Source organism: Amblyomma maculatum, chromosome 10 (assembly GCF_055883805.1).
Source record: "Amblyomma maculatum isolate TAMU_Amacu chromosome 10, ASM5588380v1, whole genome shotgun sequence".
NCBI lineage: Eukaryota > Metazoa > Arthropoda > Arachnida > Ixodida > Ixodidae > Amblyomma > Amblyomma maculatum.
Genome location: NC_139353.1, coordinates 5120191 through 5144177, shown reverse-complemented (window position 1 = coordinate 5144177; position 23987 = coordinate 5120191). Strand labels below are relative to the sequence as shown.

At 48.6% G+C, this 23987-nt stretch overlaps 1 protein-coding gene across 1 annotated transcript in view; it reads right to left on the bottom strand.

Moving 5' to 3' along the window:
• Window positions 1-11603: 11603 nt before the first annotated feature.
• LOC146175433 (uncharacterized) overlaps window positions 11604-23987 on the bottom strand; it is a 30356-nt gene continuing 17972 nt past the window's right edge. Inside the window, exon 3 of the mRNA XM_084580809.1 lies at window positions 11604-11747. Within this exon, the coding sequence (XP_084436935.1) occupies window positions 11604-11747 (144 nt within the window). The remainder of the gene's footprint in view (window positions 11748-23987) is intronic.

Sequence of the window (23987 nt, the reverse complement as noted above, 5' to 3'; positions counted from 1 at the left end):
TGGAGGGCTATAAAGTAATTTCGACCACCTGGGGATCTTACGCACTGACATCGCACAGAACACGGACGCCTCTTCGTTTCCCTTCCTTTACGGCGCGGTTCAGGTGTCCACATAGAAAGTGTGACAGATATTGCGCCTTTTCCTTCCTGTCAGTGAATTATTATATATGAGATTAAAAATTAGCTGTGGCTTAGCTTGGGTAAGCCTGAGTGATTGCGAAAGGAATACCTCCCTGGCTGCGCTTGGCTCTGCTGGTGGTTTGACCTGGCTTCGCCTTTTGTGCAACTAAAGGATTTACTCTGGACATAACATGGTTTCTATGGTTTGTTTATTCCAATGAACAGGCTTTGGTGGTCCGTAAAGTAGTGACTCTTGGTCTGAACACTGGTAATTACATAGTCGTTCTAATGTCTATACAACACCAAGTCTAGACTGCTCCCCCATGAATAGTACTCTCGCTCTGCACTACTCATAGACGATTCTTCGGCATTCAGAGAGTCCATGCTCACTGATTGTGGAACGCCGCCGGGCTCGCCATTCTGCGGCATAGGCGCGTTGCATTAGCCAATCGCTCTTGCCTTTCTGTCTCCTCGGCACGGCGCCGGCGTTTGCACGCAGCACGTCGCTCCAGCGATGCCTTGTACAACTCCTCAGACATGACTAAGCGGAGAGCGCCTGTGGCGCCCCGTTTATCCTCTCCTAGCGAGCGCCCTCACGCGGCGGGCCGAGGAGGCCGTCACGTGGTAGCCGCCGCTTCGAGAGAAGGAACGACTACGGCCGAAGAGGCGAGTTGGGGCAACACCACCTATTGGTTGGGGCCCCTGCTCTACTCTGGTCGTGACGTCACGCTGTCACGTGGTGCGCCGGAGCGAAGGAACGACCTCCAGCAGAAAAGTGCTAGCAGTATTGCTTTCGCAACAAAAAACAAAGTGTTCTGAAGTCCTCGTGCCGGCGCTGCTTCGTCGTCTTCGGCACGCGGTCGTTGCTGTTCACGTGCGTCGCTACAAACTAATAACTCGTTTAGGCAGCATCTAGTATTTGTATAACGGTTCTGTAGAAGTTGTTGTGGCTTTAGGAAGAATGAAAAGAAAATGCACAGGTCTGCTACTGGCTTTGTAGCTGAGCCACCCCCGCTGCCTGATTTATTTATAGGGAGGGAAAGGCGCAGTAACTGCCTCACTTGTTTACTGTGGACACCGCAACCGCGCCTAAGGGAAGGGAGGAAGATGGGAGTGAAAGTGGAAAGAGAGAAAGAGGAGTCGTAGTGGAGGGCTACGGAGTAATTTCGACCACCTGGGGATCTTTAACGTGCGCTGACATCGCACAGCACACGACGCCTCTTCGTTTCGCCTCCATCGAAACGCAGCCGCCGAGGTCGGGTTCGAACCCGGGTACTCCGGCACAGTAGTCGGGCGTCTTACCACTGCACCACCCCGGCGGGGCTCATGCAGACAGAAGTGAAAATAGAGAAGAAACAAAAGGAAGAGGGAGAGAAAGGCGCGTGCCGCAACGACAGCCGTCGTCCACCACCAAAGCGGTGGCCGATGCAATGACGGCCTACAACACAAAAATTCGGTGGCAGGCCCCCTCGCAAGCGACGGTGACCGACCTGTCCCAGCCCCGAACCCGTTTTGTTAAATCTCGTTCGGTGAATGGATGCTACCGTTTTTTTTTGCCCGCATGAGAAGGAAATGGTGCCCAGACGTCGGCCCTCGTTTCTATTTCGACGTTGCCTCTGACAACAGAATCTGAAAGCAGTTCATGCTTAAAACCAGGCAAACGGAATTCATAGCTTCGCCTCGTACTCAGCTAAAGTGTCCGTTCGTTAACGTAACTGCCCCGTCGGCTATGATGTCATCTCTTGTCTTATAAACCAGTTGGAGGAGGCGAAATCCGCCTTCCCAAGCTCAACATCGTTAACTTACAAGTTCCTTACCTGGACAAACGATGCCGCCAAGCCGAAAGTGGTCCGAGGTTGAGGAACTCGTAGATGTTGAAAGCACTACAATAACGGAACACAGCCGCGAGACAGGATTCGACTGCTCGAGCACCGGAACAGCTCGCAGAGTGAAGAACGTCGTCGTCTTCCGATCGACGTTTTCATCCGAGCAATATCTCGGGTTTTGTTGTTTACTTCAGACTTACTGATGAATTGTACCTTAGACACCGCGGCTGAAAAAGCAAGACACGAGTACTTGGTCCTCCCTTGCTGCAAGGGTGATTTTTTTTTCTGCAGCCGGTCATACTTTAACCCTTCAGAATCAGATTGTGATTGATACTGACATACTGCAAGCAACGCCCTTGCTTCGAGGCGACAGCTGCAGGCCGCACTTATTTGTACCCCCCAAATTTTGGGGACACTTAATCCCTCGCTTTTGAGGAAGATGCGATAGCATAGGCTACCAGCTGATAAAAGCGCCCCTCTTACCGAGCCGGAATGTGCACCTTCGAGGTCTAGATGTAGTACGTGAATGCAACGGTCCTGACAGGCTAAGTCTATTAGGCGTAGCTACAATTTGTTGGTTGACCTGCTACTTGTGACACAAGAAGGTAAATAGAAAGCAGGTAACTATTTTCTGAATTTATTTACATGCTTCATGAATACTATATGCACAGGAATCGCAAGAAATGTTCAAATTTTCAAGCAAATACGTCGCATCCACATGCTTCAATATTAGTTTGAACACTGGAATATTCATGAAGGGACTATTCTTGTCAAAATCTTCGGATAATATTTCCAGGCGCCCTTAACTTTGCCAATGCAAATTGCTATAAATACATAAAAATGTGCATCGGCAAAACAAAATAACGCCTTCATGTCGCTCCAGCCGCGGGAACTGGAAGCTGTCATTTCGACTGCTTACATTATTTCATTCTGCAAACGGCGGCCTATATGGCACAGAAAATGAAATGAGTCTTAAAAAGAGGAGTGCAAGCATTTTTATTTGACAAAGGTTTGTTAAGATCCCAGTATCAGTATTGTATACGCCACATTTGATGAAGGAGCACCATTCAAAGACGTTTAATGTTCGCCTAAGCGCATATTTTATGCATTTTCCGGTTTGGCCTATATTGTTCTCCCCACATTAAAAGGAATGTCATAGACCACTCCTTCTCTGCATGACACAAAAAGCAACTGATATTCCCCTTCGCAGGTATTTTTCTCTTTTGCTTTTTTGCCTTCGTTCTCTGACTCATTTGTTAACAATAGTGCAAAATTTTTCTACCCTATTAGGAGCCGAAAACGACACCTTCACCCCATATCTAGTGCCAACTTGCTTACACCTATTGGAGGCCCCTGTGGACCATGTTTATCAAATGGTTATCTTTCAGGATTTTATTGCAAGCAAGTGTTATCACGTCATTCGCAAAGTCGGCTGCTGCTTTAAACTTCTGTCTGTAGCGTGAACGCATGATTTAGTAATCGCTGATCCTAAATACGACACTGCTATGCCGCAATTAACTATATTTGAATACCATGAACGATAAATAAATACAGGCTTTTCCGACCGCTGCAAAAAGGGCCAACAAACGTTATACTCCTTCCTTTCCGTTCTAATATGGCCGCCTAAAGGCCAACTGAAAAGAAATCTTGCCTCAATCAGAATGGCTGTATATCTTTTCGATCCATCATGAAAGCTGTCGTGACCAAGTTCTTGGCTTGTATGAAAGATGTAGGAGAGGTACTGGAGCTTCAAGAGCTCCGTAGCAGATGACGCCTGCCCTTGACGCGTGTCACTCAATTAGGCGGCTCACAGGGTATGACGTAGAGCCGGGCGCGAAGACCTGACTAGCAGACAACGATCGTGCGTCGATCGCAGTCGTAGAGATCAGGCGGCAAATTAATGGAGGGGAATTTGGACTCTGCGGATGCCAGGGTTTCGTCTGCTCCCATCGATACTGAGTACTCTAAGTACGAGAACCATTCCAAGCCGCTTTCCAGCCGTCGTGGGTCCGAACAGACGTCCCTTACGCGGAGTAATCCTACATTAGTTTCAGAAGACCAGCAAGCTGCGAAAGCAGTGCGTGTTTGCAATGAAACGCGGTAAAGGGAAGCCACTGAAGCATATCGCACTTTGTTCAGCTCATATCAAGAGCGAGGACTTCGTGTACGACTGGAACCTGTCCGCAAGACTGCCGTTTGCACCATTTACGAGACTTTTGAAGGCTGACGCAGGCCTGCCCCGCTGCCTATAGCTACAGATCTTGAATTTTAACCAGTACGTGCATTTCGATGAGCAAAGCTAGATGAGTAAGCATGGCCTCTTATGAACGGGACGAAGAGTCTTGCCCACCGCTCTCCGCCTGCATGTTATTCGTCAAATGAATCGCATTTGCCAGCACCCACTTGGTCAATGTATACTACACTACAGGCATGGGACCACTAGGCCTACGTTCTCCCGCAACCCTTCCGTATATGACACTAGCCTGATGCCTTATCTTCACTCGAACAGCAGTTCCAACACCGGCCTCACTAGCCTCTATCTGCAAGACAAACTGCTTGTTCAGGTCGGGGAGGCGCAAACTAGCGGTATTAGTTATCGCACGAGCCAAAGCAACAAATGCGTCGTTCTGTTCCTTGCCCCAGACCCACTTCGAGCCTTTACGCAACAGCAGGTTCAACGGCCTTGCGAGCTCCAAACGAGTGATCCTGTAGAAAGCAACCAATTCCAAAAACCTCTGCAAGCTTTTCACGTCCATCGGGCAGGGATAGTTCACAATTGCCTGCAGTTTGTCATCGTTCGGTCTCAAAGTGCCATCATTAACCACCAAGCCCAAGAGGTTCACTGTTTTTGATGCCAACTGCACTTTCTTTGGGTTAATCGTTAGACCTGCACGTCTCATTCTCTCAAGAACAGAATTCAGGTGAATGAGGTGCTCTTCGAACGGCTGTGAGAATATCACGACGTCGTCGAGGTACGCTATCGCGTAGTTGAACATTGCATCGCCCAGCACAATGTCCATCAATCGCATGAACGTGATCACCGCATTAGATAAACCAAACGGGAGTAGAGTAAATTCGAAGAGCCCGCGGTGGCAGGTGAATGCGGTTTTCTGAATGTCACCATCCTCCACCTCAATCTGCAGGTACCCTCTGCTTGGATCCAGGACTGTGAAGAACCTTGCGTTCCCTAACGCTTACATCACAGCCTCGATCGACCAGAAAGGGTACGCAATCATAGGCGTCAGTGAGTTGAGCTTCCGATTATCAACGCACAGCCTGACCGAACCATCTTCCTTTGGCGCTAGAACCACTGAGGACGCCCAGGGACTTTGTGAGGGTCTCACCGTGCCGGTATCAATCATTTAGTCAAGGCTGCTGTCGAGAAGCTCTTATGCGCGCTTAACGGCCGCGGGTTACACCTGAAATGGCGCGCATCACCCGTTTCAATCTCGTGCTGAAGCACGTCGGTTCTGCCCGGTTTCTCCGTGAAGCAATCCGAAAACGGGAGTAAAGATTCCGCAAGCCTTCGGCGCTGACTACCGGGTCCTGGGATGCGATAATTGCTTCTAATGGACCACCCGTCTTTCAGCGTCCCGTGGGAGCCATCTGACACACAAGCGTGGACGCCGGCCCGCTGGGCGATGCATTCTTACCTGGGTGCGCTAGCAAAGAGAATAAGGGAGGTGAAGGGGCCTTAACGATAGCCATTCTCTCCCATATTGAGCACAATGCCTTCGCTCGAAAGAAAATCCCCTCCCAGAATAATCGGTATGGCCAAGCCTGGCAGGTAGACGAAGCGGTGCTTCCGCTTTCTGCCATCAAAGCGCACCACGAGACGCACCGCTCCCTCCGCTTTTGCCGTCCCGGCTGCTAAGCTCAAAGGGGTTTCGGCTGGCCTGACATGGATGTTACAACTACGGCAGGCCTCGAACACGTCGTCACCGACTAGTGACAGCGTTGAGCCCGTGTCAACGAGTGCAGAGTAGATTTGACCAGCTAACCGCACTAGCATAAAAGGACTTGAGCGAGACAACACTCCTTGCACACTACAGGCGAGGGGAACAAAGGCCTCTGCGCCGTCGGAAGCGGCGTGGGAGTACCCTTCCCATTTTTCGCCATGGCCACCACGAAATTCTCCCGCCGACAGCGACAGGCTGGTGCAAACAATTATCGCCGCCGGCGTTCCGCATTTCCCTGTATACGCCTTGCTTGACACTCGTGTGCCACGTGGTTGCAATTCCAGCAAAGCCGATCGTTCACATGCCGCGCGGTCAGGCGATCCCGCTTTCCACGAAGCGGTCAGAGACATCTTTCCCCTTTCTCCGAGCCTACGCGGACGTCGCTGATGAGCCCAACTCGACGCCGCTGCTCGAACGCATAGGGGTCAAGAGCGCGAAGAATTGCAGAGCCTTCCGCTGGCCTTTCTTGCCCTACGGTGATTACGTCTGCGCCTCTGGCGCGCGGCGCCGAGTCTTGGCCGCCGACCCAGGCGCATCGCGGCTATAGCTATACAGTTGGCCTGGGGGGTGGCTTGTAACGCAATTCAGCTAGTAAATCAGCCTGCCCTGACTTCGCTTCCTGTGCTAGCACCTCGAGGTTTCCAAAACCACGTCCCCGCAAATACGGCTTGAAGCGCGGATGGCACTGCCCGATCACGCGTGTGATCTGATCCTGGTCGGTTGCCACGGGAGATACATTTGTAGAGCTCCTGCATACTGCGTACATACTCGAGGAGGCTCTTCTATGGGTGCTCTGCGCAACGCCAGCTCGTCAAGCATCCGGCGCTCGAATTCTGGCAGCAAGAACTTGGCGTGGAAGCGATCTGTGAAGTCTGCCATCGATTGGAAGGTCGGCTGGCAGCGTCCCCATCGCGCCACGCTCTGAACAATTGCTACGGGGATCACCTGCGCTAGCACCACGTCATCTGGGGAACCCAGTGCCTTCTGATAATCCTCGAGTTCTTGTAAGAACTCGTGGACTGACTTCACGTCCGTTCAGCCGGAAAAGGAGGGTACCTCTACATTTATCCGCGGACGCGAGACTGTCGCCGTCCGTCAAGGCAGGTCCGGAGATCAGGGGGTCGTGATCGGCAACCAGCAGCATGAGTACCCGCACTGAAGGCGATCTGGCGAGGAAGAGAGAGAGGCGACGGCGTGCGCCTCCCTTTATAGTCCCCGCGCGGGACCGGCTATCCCGGAACGAGCGGGCAGGCGGCGCTTCGGCAGCCGCGGAAAAAGCGCTCCCTTGAAATGTGGCTGGGGTGGTCCGAACACCCCCTTTCTCAATCTCAATCCTGGTGAAGTAGAGAAGTTAGAGAAAATGATCAGAATGCCATTCAAAAGGGCTTTAGGCATCTCCTCCAACTCGTCGAGAAAGAAGCTTCTAGCTATCGGAATGTATAATACCTGGAAAGAGATTGCTAAAGCGGTCAGGGAGGCCCAGATTTGGCGGCTCAACTCCACTGTAAAGGGCCGAAAAATACTGCAAGAACTACAGATTCAGTCAGGTGAGCCACCCTATGTCGCTGAACTACTGGAGCTTGAGACGCGGAAACTATTTAAAATTGCATCGATCCCTAAGAATATGCACCCGATTCATGACAAGGAACGAAGACAGCATAGAGCAAAATTTATTCAAAGCAAACTAATAAACGACCCTCCTGAGGAATCAGCCTATTGCGATGCTCTCTGCGGGCTAGAAGGGGCCGCGGTCATAGCAGTGGTAGATGAGAACCACTCCCAGAAAGTAACTGGATCCATTAATACGCGTAACGCTTTAATAGCTGAAGAGGCTGCGATAGCGCTAGCATGTACAGGCACTAAAGCCAGAACTATCCTTTCAGATAATAAAACGGCTGTTAGGAACTTCGGCAAAGGCCTAATTTCCAAGCAGGCGGCTAGTCTACTGAGAAAGCATCCGCTAAACCGGGAGGTTTCAGTCATCTGGGTTCCAGCTCCCGAGGGTCTACCAGGCAATGAGGCTGTCCATCGCCTCGCCCGAGATGTATACACCCGAGCGGCCATAGAGACCCCGCTACCCGGAGACAAAGACTCCTCAACACCTACAGGGAGCTCTGTGAGACTCCCAGACTAAACAGAAGGATCTATCCACCACCAGATAGGTCCCTAATACCCTCAGAATGCAGGGCCTGGCAAAAAATTCAGGCCAATTGTTTCTTTCCTCATATTACACTGCATAACGAGTTGACAGGGGACCCAAAGGCTTGCAATCTCTGCAATGTACCTCTGAGTCAAAATCACCTAATCTGGCAATGCCCCGATTCTCCGGGAGCTAAAGAAACTGATCCCCTTGATCAAATTACCTGGGAGTAATACATCCATAGCCCAAATGTGGATGAACAAAAGATCGTCCTACGCCTGGCGGAGGAGGCTTACTCCAAGACCTTCTCTGCGGCCACGGCACAGGAGAGCCGGCCAGGAGACCCTCCCCCTGGCTGAGCCCCTGCCCCGAGGTCCATGTCGGTGCAAATAAAGCCTTCTCACTCACTCACTCACTCACTCACTCACTCACTCACTCACTCACTCAAGGAATGGCTTTTGCACATAGTAGTTTACTCTACGGTTTCAGCTTTATTTATGCCATAGGGGAATCACTTCACGCATGATCACCACTTGCCTCTCGTTGTTGACTATACCCATCAGGTGTAGAAGACTTACAGTGGTATGACATCGTTTCTACGTCGAACTCCAGGGCACACCGCCGTGGCAACGTTCGAACAAACCTTGTGTCCTAGCAACTTGCTGTTGTCGTTCGCCTCTACCATCTTCTTCTTCCTCTTCTCCCTCATTATAATGGCACATACCCACAGTGGATGATTGGCCAGAATTTGTTGTAGGTGACTTAATATAATTGATAACGTCTATTTGACTGTATGATAGATAACAGAATAATTCGGAGTTAGTGTTGCTGAAATAATTTGAAATTTTGAGGCGATAGTAATAGAAAGCAATGAAAAAAGGAATAAAATTGTAAAATAGTAAAAATAATAATAAAAAGAAAAAAAGCACAATTCAGACAGATCAGCGCTAACACACCATCTACCATCTACCGAGTTATCTGTCTTCTTCTTCTCCTTCTTCTTCACCTTGTCCTCCTCCTCTTCCTCCTCCTCAAGGACAGTGTGACCACGGCCAAGGTGCGACCACGGCGAAAGTGCGATCACAGCGAAGATGGGAAGCGGCTGGCGTAGTGTAGCTCTCGCTAGAAACGTTTCATAGCTTCCATGCTTGAATAATTGGTCATGACAGGTGTGCCACGTCCCAGAGCGCAGAACTGAGTCAAAATGAAATTCACAATAATCTAGCAGAAATGAAAGTTCATCCTCTTTATCTTTTGCTCATAAAATGTTTGAATGGAGGCATGTGGGATTAATGTTAGGATGAGTGTGCCCATCGTGACAAAATATAGCCATCTTGCCGCCTGCATTTAGCATGACTAGGTGCTTACTTATACTACATTTTCAACATCTCACACATCAAGATTGTGTAAGGTGCTTGAGCTTCCTTCCGCTCAAATTTTCCCGCCACTTGTCCAGACGAACTGCCATTTCTCTTTCTTGAGACGGCATTGACAAGCAATAGTTTAATAGCTGGGCTGAAGTGCCCGTTTACGTGTAATGGTGCACTTGTCTTATGTCCGAAGTTCTTTGTCGTAAGCCTTTTCTTATCATTCTGGAGCCTTGCATCGCGTTTGGCGTGGCTCGTAAATTGCGCAGCTATGTTGGGAACAGCTTTAAGGGCCTTATGCGGATCACGGTTACACATTACCGCATCAATTCACCTACAGACTAACTTATTAGCTCGCCAAACTTGGGAATATTTTTTTTTTTTCATCACTTGAGTAAGGCATTTTAGTGAGGAACTCAGGGATGCCTTGCTCGAACTGATGCACTCCTTTTGCAAGACGTTTGATCAGCTATTTGTTTTCGATTTTGATGCTTCCGAACTGTTCACTATATGAATAATGGCTTTTCTTAATTTCGGTAATTTCTGACCTCATGTTCTAATTTTTATTTAAATGCAATGATTTCCCTCGTAAGGTCTTCACGAAATCGCACCAGATCACCCGTTTCATTTATCAGATATGGACATCAGGCACAGCAGTGATGGAAGCGGCCAAGAAGCAAATGCGAACGTTTTCTCTTCTCCGAAGAATATAAGAAAAAATGCCAACCTGGGGCCCGATCGTCGAAATTCGCCGCTGCCACGGGGATGCCGTACTAGGGACCCCGCCTGGTGACTTTGAGGGGCAGCCTCCTAAAGGTCGGCCCAATTATACCTCCCTATGCATACTAGGTTCTAGCGATTAAAAGTATTTCAATACCACTTGTATAGCATTTGAAAGCAAGGCTAGGACTGGTTCCGTACTGTGGAAATTTGTTTCTTCGCGAGTGCTCGTGCATGCAGCGCTCCTGCAGTCGCTCCTGTCGCGTGGCGTTCTCATAGCCACTCAACATTATCACGCAACTTGACTGTCACGTGATCTTGTCACGCCATTTGCAGCAAGTCAAGCGACATTTTTATGCAACTTCACTGCGACGTGATACTCTTAGTCACGTAAAATACTCGTGCAATCTGAATGCTACGTGACGTGGTCTTGTATAACATGTACGATTTAGAATTAAATCATAGAATTAGTTAAGTAACGCATTCATTAGCTCAATTACGCATTGCTATTTCTCGTCCACGGCGTTTGTCCATGCATTTGACAGCTGCATTCCAGTTATAGCTGATTTAATTGATTTACTATTTACTAATTCACAAACTGTTTTGATCTTACGCCAGTATGTGTTACACGCTAAGTAATGTTTTCATGTTTTTACACACTATTAATTTCAACAACACATTCACACAAAACGCCGTTTGGAACAGAACATAATTCATTAAATCGATTTAATTACAATCTGTCAACCTCATAGTACATACTACACACCGATGTACTAACATGAAACTTTTTCGCATTCATCCTATGGGGCGACGTTTTCGTGTCGAGAAATTTTGCCGACAAGTTTTGCGGACACTTTCTGCTGACAAGATATAAAGCTGTCATTTCGCATTCATAAAGAATCTTTAGATTTAGAGGACAGATAAAAACTACCTGAAGCTCTTGCTTCTGTGGTATGATGTGGTTAACGCAGGTTATACATGCATCTTGTGTGGTTTTGAGTTTAGATTCTATTCGCCGATACCTTTTCAACAATATATGATTTGACAGCGTAGCCTAAAGTCCAATCTAAATTGGAATAATGTAGTCCTACCCTATTGGATATTGACTATCCAAGGATATAGGCGGTGCTATAACATAAAATTCAATATTTAATAACTACGTTCTTACCGGAAATTAAGACATGCAGTTAAGTGCAACCACACTAAACAAAGTATGATAGCTAACTTGGTGTCGTAGCGTAGGTTCCGTTTTATTACCATTTCGTTAATTACCTGCTGTTAATAGTGACTGATTAGGACTTCTGCAGTTAGGACTTCTGCAATGAGCATAGAGGACACTATGCATACGAGGGTGGTTTATACAAGATGACAATGCGCACCTACTGTACAAAGAATAGAGTCCATTTCATGGAGATATTTATTCCAGACTTCCATCTCAGCTGGTGGTTGAGAGCTCCTCATGGTATTCCTTTTCATGTGATGCCATAGGCCTTCTTCAGTTCTTCTAACATCTTGAACTTGGGTAAGTTGCATTTGCCCTGCTGGTCGGCCATATGCACGTCGTACACTAGCCACGTGAACCGGTGAAATGGGGGAAGTTTCTTGATGAACTCCACCTGCGAATAGGTAGGCATGGTAATTATGTCTCCACCAAACTATTGCGAGACATTGCGCGAAAGACAGGCCTTCCTTCCTTGTCCACTACTGCATTCATAGAACTTTTACGTAAGCGCCCTCTAAGCGTATACGGTACGCAAAGCCTGTAGAGCTGGTAAAGAACGTTCGACTCGATTCTGTCCGATACACATATCCATACTTTGGCGTATGCAGAGACCCCCCAATAATTTTGTACCTGCTGATTTGTAATGGCATCACCAATACCATTATTTGATCTCCAGACTTTATTTCTTGACTTGAGTTGTCATGAATTGACTTGCCTTGATACTTTAATGGTTGCTTCATGATTTATTGATTTTCGTTATAGTTTTTTGAAGTTTTTTGTTTACTTTCTGCCGTCAAGACCAGCCTACTTCGTTGGATTTGTTTTGTGTCATTGTAGCCTTCTAAGCTTGGCGTTGCCATTCACTATTATTATGTTTCGATGTTTGAGCTCCCTCATTTCAGTAGGGTGAATATTCCAACCAGTGTTCAACGTGCTGTATAAAGGGAACTGCTGTATGATAAATGCGTTAGGAGTTTATTAGGACTCCTGTACTGTCGTCCACTTCATCGCTTTCAGTCCAGGAACTAATCAGGGTTAATCCTTTTGTTGCTTACTTTCCATAAACTAAGATTATAGGCGATAAAGTTGCCCCTAGCGACCATCGCTAACATAGCCTTCGCTTATATGCTTATTTCATCCCAACTTCGAGTAGAACGTCAGCAACGCACATGTGTTCTGTGACCCCATCTGCATGTGGTCGTGATGCTTTTTTTTTCTGTTCCATAGTTCTCTGCATTGTCCTCATTCGCTTTAATGCTTTTCGTTAGTGTCCATCTTTATATATTGTAAGTGAGTACCCGTAAGATAAAGCTATTACACAATTTTTTTCACAGTTATCCATAAGCTGCCAACCATAATCTAAATACTTATTGTACTCTTGCCGTCCGGATCTTCCTGCGGTCCTGTTCTAAGTAGACTGTTAGTTATGTTTATGTATGTATGTATGTATGTATGTATGTATGTATGTATGTATGTATGTATGTATGTATGTATGTATGTATGTATGTATGTATGTATGTATGTATGTATGTATGTATGTATGTATGTATGTATGTATGTATGTATGTATGTATGTATGTATGTATGTATGTATGTATGTATGTATGTATGTATGTATGTATGTATGTATGTATGTATGTATGTATGTATGTATGTATGTACGTACGTACGTACGTACGTACGTATGTACGTATGTATGTATGTATGTATGTATGTATGTATGTATGTATGTATGTATGTATGTATGTATGTATGTATGTATGGTTTGGTTTGGTTTGTGGGGTTTAAAGTCCCAAAGCGACCCAGGCTATGAGACACGCATAGTGGAGGGCTCCGGAAATTTCGACCACCTCGGCTTCTTTAACATGCACTGACATGTATGTATGTATGTATGTAAGTATGTATGTATGTATGTATGTATGTATGTATGTATGTATGTATGTATGTATGTATGTATGTATGTATGTATGTATGTATGTATGTATGTATGTATGTATGTATGTATGTATGTATGTATGTATGTATGTATGTATGTATGTATGTATGTATGTATGTATGTATGTATGTATGTATGTATGTATGTATGTATGTATGTATGTATGTATGTATGTATGTATGCGTTTGTGTATGTATGTTAGTATCCCCCTTTATGTATATTATATAAGTGAGTACCCGTAAGATAAAGCTGTTGCATAATTTTCGTTTCACAGTTACCCGTAAGCTGCCAACTAAGATCTAAGAGTGCTTGCTGTACTCTTGCCGTCCGGAATTTTCTATGTTCCTGATCTAAGTAGACTTGGGCTCCCTTCCAAGGCAGTTGAATATTGAGTTTTGTACATAATTGTTAGGCGTACCGTTCTGTTTTACTGATGACCATTTGAAATTTGTCCCAAGTATACTTTCCAGGGCAACGTCATCAACCAGTCAATCTCTCAACAAAACGGCGAACAGCGCGGCGGATACAGTGCCAGCTTGCCTAACTTACGAATATTTTATTACGGTTCCTATGAAAGCCTGTTTACGCTCATCCAATGTGAATGCCTCTCACGCAATCCTTTTGCATATAGTCGTATGCTATCAATTCATGAGAAACCCAACGTGATATAAACCACTGCTTTAGCCTGAGGGATGGACTCGGTAGCGTTGGCGAAAGCGCAGACTGCTAATTTGTTTGTCTTCGTTATGCACGCTTTTGCAGTCGCCGTTCACCTGCTGCTCTCTGCCTTACTCCACGCTTCATCCGGATCACCGTCATGCACAGTTTTTCGCCATTATGGTAACGCAGTTTATTGGCTCGCCACGTCTCCGGTCCCAGACGTAGCTGCGTTGCTGCCTTATCACTTCATCCTGGATCGTGAATAGCCATCCTTGTCGAGAGAACCATCAACAACTGAGGCGGCTATAAATGTGTCGCATCCGTAACCGCCACTTTGTGGACTCGGTAGCTGTGTGAAAGCGCAGACTACTAATCCTTGGTTTTGTTTGGTTTATGGGGATTAAGTTCCCAAAGCGACTCGGGCTATGAGAAACTCCGTAGTGGAGGGCTCCGGTGATTTCGACCACCTAAGGTTCCTTAATGTGCACTGACTCCGCACAGACCACGGGCGCCCAATTGCTTTTCGCCTCCATTACTAATCCTTTCATCTTCGCTATGCAGGGTGGTAACATTCATTCTCTCTTTTTGCTAAGCCAACTAGCAATTACTTCCTAATACAGCTGCCATGCCCCCAGTGCTGCACTAGTATTGTTGTTGATTGCTCGTGCACAATCTGCTTATTTTCTCTTCTCGGAAGATCTGGATGTGGAGGCCGACCCTGAGCCCGACAATTCTGACACTACAGTATCCAATCCGAAGTACAAAAATTAGCAGGAGAAGCTACACTAATTTCATAGTTACGTGACCAAACACACAGCTCAAATCAACTGGCACAACATTAGCCGATTTAAACAAGCGCATGATTTCACTCGAAAGGCACTGCGCTACTCTTTCTGTTCTTAATACTGAAATAGGCAGCTTGAGAACACTAACCGCTGAACTGAACCAACAGATCGCGAAACCAGGAGTACATGTATACGACGCAGAAAATTGTTCACTTAGCAACAACCCCCTCTTTTATAATATTCATCAATACCCGTCTAAAAGCTACCAGGATTCGGAGGAAACAGTCATTCGCCACTGCTTTACGCATCTAGATCATGAAATTGACACTAATCAATCAAACGCGCTCACCATTTGAAGATAATTCCACAGATCACATAAAACCAATCATTAAAAGTTCCCTTCGTCCAAAGCCAAAAAAAAAAACCATGCTCTAATGTGGGAAAAAGCTCAAAGATGCATATTATAGCATTTGCGAAGATTTTTCACTGGCAGTCCTTACCATTAGTTAACAGTTATATTCTCGCGTAATCGAGGACCCTCACAGTTGCTCAGGGGGTAAGCTCAGGTTCCAGAAACAGCATTAGAGCTCAGTCTTTGAGCTAGCGCATTTCTTCTTTCCCTCACACCTCTGCGCGTCTTCGTCGTCAGCGGATGCTAGATTAGCCACCACGCTCGGGAAGCATCGGACCGATGCTAAATTGAAAGGGGGGGGGAGGGGCAGAATAGTAGTCACTGTTGTCTGGCATGAAAATGCTTTAGGCGGACGCCGTGGACCACTTCAGAATGCTTGGGACGTCGGAGTTCTGGTTCTTCATGAGGAACGACTTCATAGTCCAGGTCACTAACGCGTCGAAGAACGCGGTAGGGACCGAAATAACGGCGCAAGAGTTGTTCAGTGAGTCCGGGTCATCAAATAGGGTACCAAACCGAGACAAGGTCACCTGTAAAATAATCTTCAGTGCGCCGCCGCAGGTTGTAGCGTTCTGCATCACGACCTTGCTACTACTGAATTTGCATTCGTGCAAGTTGGCGGAGTTCCCGGGTTCGAACCCGAACGCGGCGGCTGCGTTTCGATTGAGGCGAAACGAAGTGGCGTCCGTGTGCAGTGCGATGTCAGCGCACGTTAAAGATCCCCAGGTGGTCGAAATTACTCCGTAGCCCTCCACTACGGCTCCTCTTTCTCTCTTTCCACTTTCATTCCCACCTTCCTCCCTTCCCTTACGGCGCGGTTCGGGTGTCCACAGAGCAACTGTGTCAGTTACTGCGCCTTTCCCTTCCTGTGAACCAATTTAACTTTAACTTAAGTTGGCGGGTCTCTTCGGCACGCTCTAGAAATGTTCAGTTCAGTCGTTCAGTCGTGTCCGACTCTTCGTGACCCTATGAACCATATCACGCCACGCTCTCCGGTCTCTCTCAATTCCTAGCATCACATAACTTCTTCTGCAGTGCCTCGAGGATGCCATCGAACCATCGCGTTCGCTGCCTACCCCTTCTCTGGTGACCCTCAACTTTTCCCAACATCAGATCTTTCTCCAGCGACTTCTCTCTTCTCATTAGATGACCAAAGTAGCTGAGCTTTAACTTTAGAATTTGACCTTCCAATGAGCAGTCAGGGTTTATGGTCGACAATATCGACTGATTTGATCTTCTGGCGGTCCAAGGAACTCTGAAGAGTCTTCGCCAGCACCACAACTCAAACGCGTCAGTTCTTCGGCGGTCAGCCTTTTTCACAGTCCAGCTCTCGCATCCATACATCACAACTTGAAAGACCATAGCACGAGTTATACGGATTTTGGTTCGCAGATTAACGTATCTGCTCTTTACTAGACGGTCAAGGATAACCATTGCTCTCTTTCCCAGAAGCAGCCGTCTCCTAATTTCATGGCTGCAGTCTCCTTCCGAGGTAATCTTGGAGCCCAAGAAGAAAAAATCTCACAGCTTCCACTTCTTGTCCCTTGATGCTCCAGGACTTGATAGGGAAAGACGCCGTGATCTTTGTCTTTTTAATGTTCAGTTTAAGCCCAAACTTCTCACTCTGTTCTTGTACGCGCATTAGAAGTATATCGAGTTCCACTTCACTTTCTGCCATTAATGTGGTATCATCCGCATATCTAAGGTTGTTGATACGTTTTCCAGCAATCTTCACTCTAGCTGAAAACTCGTCCAGACCGGCCTTCCTCATGATGCACTCTGCATATAGGTTATATAGGCAGGGCGACAGTATGCAGCCTTGCCTCACTCCTTTCTCAATCGGAAACCAATCAGTAAGACCATGCCCAGTTCTGACTGTGGCCTCGTGCCCTTCATACAAGTTCCTGGGGAGACAGATGAGGTGAACTGGAACTCCCATCTCTTGGAGAGCTTGCCACAATCTCCTATGATCTACGCAGTCAAATGCTTTCGCATAATCAATAAAGCAGAAGTAGACTGGTTTCTGGAACTCTCTTGCTTTTTACATGATCCAGCGAAGGTTGGCAATTTGGTTTCTAGTTCCTCTGCCCTTGCGAAACCCAGCTTGCACGTCCGAAAGCTCCCGATCCACATACTGCTGCAGCCTACCTTGGAGAATTTTCAACAACACCTTGCTAGCATGCGAAATAAGCGCTATCGTGTGGTAGTTGGAACAATCTTTGGCACTGCTTTTCTTTGGAATGGGGATGTAAACTGACCTCCTCTAATCCTGTGGTCACTGCAGGGTTGTCCAAATCTTCTGACATAATGTATGCAGAATGTTAACAGCGTCATGGTTGAGGTTTTGAAGCAACTCAGCTGGAATGCCATCAATTCCGTTAGCTTTGTTCTTAGCAAGGCTGGCTAAGGCCCATTCAACTTCACTCTTCAGGATGCCCGGCTCGAGATCAGTAATCACAACCGTCTTATGTTGGGTTTGCACATTCGGGTCCTTCTTGTACAGTTCTTCTGTGTATTCCTGCCACCTCTTCTTTATCTCTGAGGCTTCAGTGAGGTCCTTGCCTCGTTTGTCCTTTATCACGCCCAGCTTAGCACAGAAGCTTCCTTATTGTCTTATACAGAGCTCTTGTGTTCCTTAATTGGCTGTTGTCCTCAACTGCTTGGCACTGTATGTTCAGGAAGGCATTCTTATCTCTCCTTGCTATTTTCTGAAAATCCGCATTGAGAACCTTGTATCTTTCTCTTTCCCCAATTCTTGAAATCTGTAGAAAAGTGACATCGTCATTTGGAATTTCGTCTATATTGCCACACCGCTGACCATTTTCTGGTGCCACCAAGTGGCCGAATGTCCTGGCACGTGGCTAAGCGTCATCCTCGTCTCTCTCGAGTTTTCTCTTGATTAAAAAAGGGCCAGCTCGGTTGTTGTGCTGCTTGCTGCGTGTGTGGATGACATTTGGTTGATTGTGCAGGATAAGATCCCATGTACGTTGCCCCCGAAGACGTCAGTGACGCTGCTCATCAACGCGTGGACGCGACTCCTGTCCATAAAGCCAGCCGTTGCCTGCGAGGCCTACAACCTGAGTTTGAACCGCTGTCCACCCCGCTACGAACCATGACATCCACGACGAGCAGCCAGACAAGCCAGCCTTCCAGCAACGCCCCACCGTTCGTCCTTCTCGCACCGCAATCACCGCCATCATTTCATGGTGACCGGTTAGAGGATGTGGAAGACTGGTTGGCCAGTTTTGACCATGTGGCTGCATTTAACCAATGGGACGACGAGCGGAAGCTAATGAATGTGCACTTCGCGCTGCAAGACTCGGCCAAGATGTGGTTCGAGAACCACGAGGCGTCCTTTGTCAACTGGGCAGCCTTTCGCCGTGAGTTACGACATTCAGCTCGAGTGCACGCAAAGAAAATGCAGAGATCGCAATTCGTTCAAGGTCTCAGCAGTCAAATGAGAGTGTGGCCATGTTTGTCGAGGACATGACGCGGCTTTTCAATCGGGCCGACCCTACCATGCCTTAGGCAACGAAGGTACGGCACCTCATGCGCGGGGTGAAGGAGCAGTTGTTCGCTGGCCTCATTCGCGACCCCCCAATAACTGTCGCAGATTACGCGAGAGAAGCTACCAGCATGGAACGTTCCCTGCAGGAACGGAGTACCCAATACGGCCGCCAGGCAAGCGTAGCGGCCACACCCTACTGCGCGTCCGTGCCAGCTGCCAGCGACGAGGCATTGCGGGAGCTTGTGAGGAGCATTGTCCGCGAAGAGCTGCAAAACCTCCACTTGAATGCTCCCTCTGCAAATAATTATTCTACCGTGGACGTCATCCGTGATGAAATTCGGCGAGCGGTGCAGCCACCACCACCACCAGCACCACAACCGGAGCCATGCATCATGACGTATAGTGATGTCTTACGTCGACCTGCTCCCGAGCCAAATCCATTCCGTCCCGTTGTCGGACCGCCGCCTCGCTACATGCGCCCCGTCGAGCAGCAACAAGATCTGAGCCCCGTCGAGCCACAGCAATACCAGCGTCCCGCTATCAGCAAGGCGCACTTGTGGCGCACGCCCAACAGACGGCCGCTCTGTTATCACTGCGGCGAACCTGGTCACATTCTTCGCAATTGCCCATACCGGAGGATAGGCTTGTGAGGATTTCCACCAAACGCGCCTCGACCCCGCTATGGCGAAAGACCACAGGAGATTGAGGAGTACCTGGCTGCTAACGAGATGCAGCCAACGTCACCACAACGGCGGTCGCGATCGACATCTCCGAAGCGTTTTGCTTCGCCCAGTCGGTACTCTTCCTCTGGGCAATTCAGAGGCACGTCCCCTCACCGGGAAAACTAAACACGGCGACCTCCGGGGGTGGGGCCGCCGCTACGTTTCAGATTAAACAGCCTCCACCCGACGATTTGACGCGACGGCCCGAGCAACGACGACCCGATCCAATGAACTTACCGACGTGCTGCGAACGCATTGTTTCGGGGGAAATTTTTGTAACCGCCGACGGTTGTGATGTGACCGCACTTGTGGATACCGGCGCCGATTTCTCCGTCATGAGCAGCCAGCTAGCCACGACACTCCGTAAGGTTCTGACGCCTTGGTCTGGGCCAATGATGCGTACCGCCGGTGGTCATGTAATGACGCCGATTGGCATGTGCACTTGCCGCATAGAGATCTGCGGTTTTACTTTCACTGGCACATTTGCCGTATTACAAGAGTGCTGCAAAGATCTGATTCTCGGCATGGATTTTCTTCAAGAGTATGGTGCGGTTATAGACCTTCGGGAGCAGCTGATGGTATCGTTTTCAACCAAGCGAGCGAGCCGTTGATAGCAACACGGACTTCCAGAAAACGATGTTGCGCGTCTGTGATGACCACATAACGATCCCTCCGCGTGCGAGCAAGTTCGTCACAGTCGAATGTGATCATAGCACCGGCACGAGTGGCATTGCTGAAGCTAACATGTCACTGCTTCTAACTCGACAAGTTTGTGTAGCTCGGGGCCTGGTCGAACTTGTCCGTGGCCAAGCCAACGTGCTAGTGACAAACTTCACATGTGAACCCCAACATTTGACGGCGAACACGGCGGTCGCTTTTTTTGAAGAACTTGGAGAATGTACAGGCCAGTACGCTTTAACCAACACGTCAGACCCCGACAATGCGACGCCTACAGCCATTCGGACTGATGTGAACCCGAACCTCTCGCCCAGTGAGAAACGCTGCATAGAGAATCTTGTCAATTCGTTCCGAGATTGTTTTGCATCAGCCTCCAAGGTCCGACAGACGCCACTAACGAAGCACCGAATTATAGTTGCCGATGACCAACGTCCACTATGTCAGCGTCCTTATCGGGTGTCTTCAAAAGAACGTGATGCCATCCGCCGCCAAGTAACAGAAATGCTCCAGGACGACGTTATCCAACCGTCGACGAGCCCCTGGTCTTCGCCTGTTGTCCTCGTCGCAAAGAAGGATGGAACCTTGAGGTTTTGCGTGGATTACAGACGCCTCAACAACGTCACGAAAAAGGATGTGTACCCCCTGCCACGCATAGACGATTCCCTCGATCGCCTTCGCCATGCCACTTACTTTTCGTCCCTTGACCTCCGCAGTGGATATTGGCAAATAGAGGTTGACGAGCGAGACCGTGAGAAGACCGCTTTTATTACGCCAGACGGTTTGTATGAATTTAAAGTGCTCCCGTTTGGCCTGTGTTCGGCCCCTGCCACATTTCAGCGAACGATGGACACTGTACTCTCTGGTCTGAAGTGGCAGTCATGCCTCGTATATCTCGACGACGTTGTGATTTTCTCGGACACGTTCGACGAGCACCTGAAACGTTTGCGCGCAGTCTTCGAGGCCATCAGATCTGCCGGTCTCTCTCTAAAACCCGAAAAATGCCACTTTGCTTTTAACGAGCTGAAATTTCTCGTCCACATTGTCAGCGCTCGAGGTGTTAGCCCAGACCCAGAGAAGACGGCTGCTGTCTCTTCATTCCCCAAACCAGCGGATAAACGAAGCTTGCGTCGATTTCTCGGCCTCTGCGCGTACTATCGTCGCTTTGTTAACAATTTCTCCAAGATCGCTGAGCCTCTGACCCGCCTGACAAAAGACGCCGAGCCGTTCTTTTGGGGCCCCGACCAGGAAAACGCTTTCACGGAACTCAAGTCCCGTCTCCAATGTACGCCAATACTTGGCCACTTCGACGAAGAGGCCGACACGGAACTGCACACGGATGCCAGTAACGTTGGCCTCGGTGCGGTCCTTGTTCAGTGGCAGGACGGTGCAGAACGTGTCATTGCTTACGCCAGTCGCACTTTGTCCCGTTCCGAAGTTAATTATTCAACTACCGAAAAGAAGTGCCTCGCTGTTGTGTGGGCAGTCATAAAATTTCGTCCGTATTTGTACGGTCGTCCGTTTCGTGTCGTGAGCGACCATCACTCTCTGTGCTGGCTGGCAAACCTGAAAGATCCATCGGGTCGGCTTGCTCGATGGAGCCTTCGGTTGCAAGAATTTGACGTTACAATCGTGCACAAGTCCGGCAAGAAAAACAGTGATGCTGACTGTCTGTCCCGCGCCCCTACTCCCGGCCACGCGGACGGCTCCTACGACGATTCCGTTTTCCTTGGTGTTATCGCGACGTCCACCTTATCCCGAAAGCAGCGGGCTGACTCTGAACTTTTGCCCCTCATTGAATACCTCGAAGGAACCGTGTCATCTCCTCCTCAGCTCTTCAGGCGCGGACTGTCGTCATTTTGCCTGCGTGATGGTGTGCTCTACAAGAAGAACTGCGGTCCAACAGAAACTGCTTATCTGCTTGCAGTACCCAGAACGCTACATGACGAAGTTCTTCGGCGTGCCACGATGACCTTTCTTCCGGCCATCTCGGGTTTTCTCGCACATTGGCACGGATACGCCGAAAGTACTACTGGCCCAGGCTAGCTGCCATTGTGTACCGCTACGTCCGTACCTGCCGTGAGTGCCAGCGGCGGAAAACACCACCCTTTAAACCAGCTGGGCTCTTACAGCCTATCGATCCCCCGAAATTCCCATTTCAACAGGTCGGCATGGACTTACTGGGCCCATTTCCGAAGTCCTCCATGGGTAACAGGTATATAGCGGTTGCCACTGACTACCTTAGCCGCTACTGTGAGACCAAGGCCATTCCCCGTGGTACCGCAGATGAAGTTGCGCATTTCTTCATTCACAGCATTGTACTCCGTCATGGTGCGCCAACAGTCGTCTTAACTGACAGAGGAACCTCGTTTACATCGGCACTCACGAGTGAGGTACTTCGACTCAGTGGCACCACCCACCGCAAGACAACAGCCTATCATCCTCAAACTAATGGACTGACTGAGCGGCTTAACAAGACAATTGCCGATATGATTTCTATGTATGCAGACGATGATCATGGGAACTGTTCGCATACAACACTGCACTCCAGGAAACAACACGCTTCACTCCATTTCATTTGGTTCATGGACGCGAACCCTTGACTAAGCTGGATGTCATGCTTCTTCCAGATTCTGCTCCCTCCACTGTCGTGGGGGCTGACCAATTTATTCGTGACGCAGAAGCTGCACGCCAGCTTGCCCGACAGCGAATTCGGCACCAACAAGTACACGACGCCCAGCGCTACAACCTGCGACACCGAGATGTGACTTACACGCCCGGCGACCAAGTCTGGGTATGGAGCCCAATACGGTTGCGAGGGCGCTCTGAAAAGCTTCTGCGGCGATACTTTAGACCTTACGAGGTGCTCCGCCGCCTCAGCGCGGTGAACTACGAGGTGCTACCACAAGGCACTGTGCGCTCTTCTCGGCAGCCGAAATCTGAAATAGTTCACGTTGCCAGAATGAAGCCCTATTACAATCGGTAAACCAATTCAGGGTCCAAAGCAGAGCCAGAGACTTTCCCGTATAACTTGCCCCGCTTTTCGACTATTCCCCTACGCTTGCGGAATCGGGTCGATGCCCCTTGGAAGGGGGGCAATGCCACACCGCTGACCATCTTCTGGCGCCACCAAGTGGCCGAATGTCTTGGCACGTGGCTAAGCGTCATCCTCGTCTCTCTCGAGTTTTCTCTTGATTAAAAAAGGGCCAGCTCGGTTGTTGTGCTGCTTGCTACGTGTGTTGGTGACAATATGAAGCAGCATGGCGTCGAGCGTGGTCGTCACTTCTCGTCCGTAAACTAGGCTGAACGGAGTCATGTTGGGCGTTTCTTGGACGGCGGTATTATATGCAAATGTTACGTAAGGTAATACTTCGTCCAATGTCTTGTGATGGACGTCCATATACACCGAGAACATGTCGGCAATGGTCTTGTTCAGACGCTCCGTCAGGCCGTTAGTTTGGTAATGGTATGAAGTTGTCCGGCGATGGTTGGTGCCACTAAAATTGCGGATATCTTGGATGAGCTCCGCAGAAAATGCTGCTCCTCTGTCTGTAATTTGAATCTCTGGTGCTCCATGTCGAAGGATAATTTGAAAAACGAAAAATTTTGCAACTTCAAAGGCGTTAACACAAGGAAGAGCAGCGGTTTCTGGTCAGGTAGTCAGTAGCTACTATAATGCACCTGTTCGCACAGGTGGAAATAGGGAACGGCCCAAGCAAGTTCATCCCTATTAGCTGGAATGGTCTGAAGGGTGGTGTAATGGGCTTTAAAAGATCGGCTGGCTTCAGAGACGGAAACTTTCGGCTCTGGCCATCACGGCAAGTTCGAACATAATGTGTCACATCGCTTGACAAACGAGGCCAGTAATACCATGCTTTAATTCTGGATAGCGTCCGAGTGACTCCCAGGTGGCCTGATGTGGGTTCATTGTGGCAG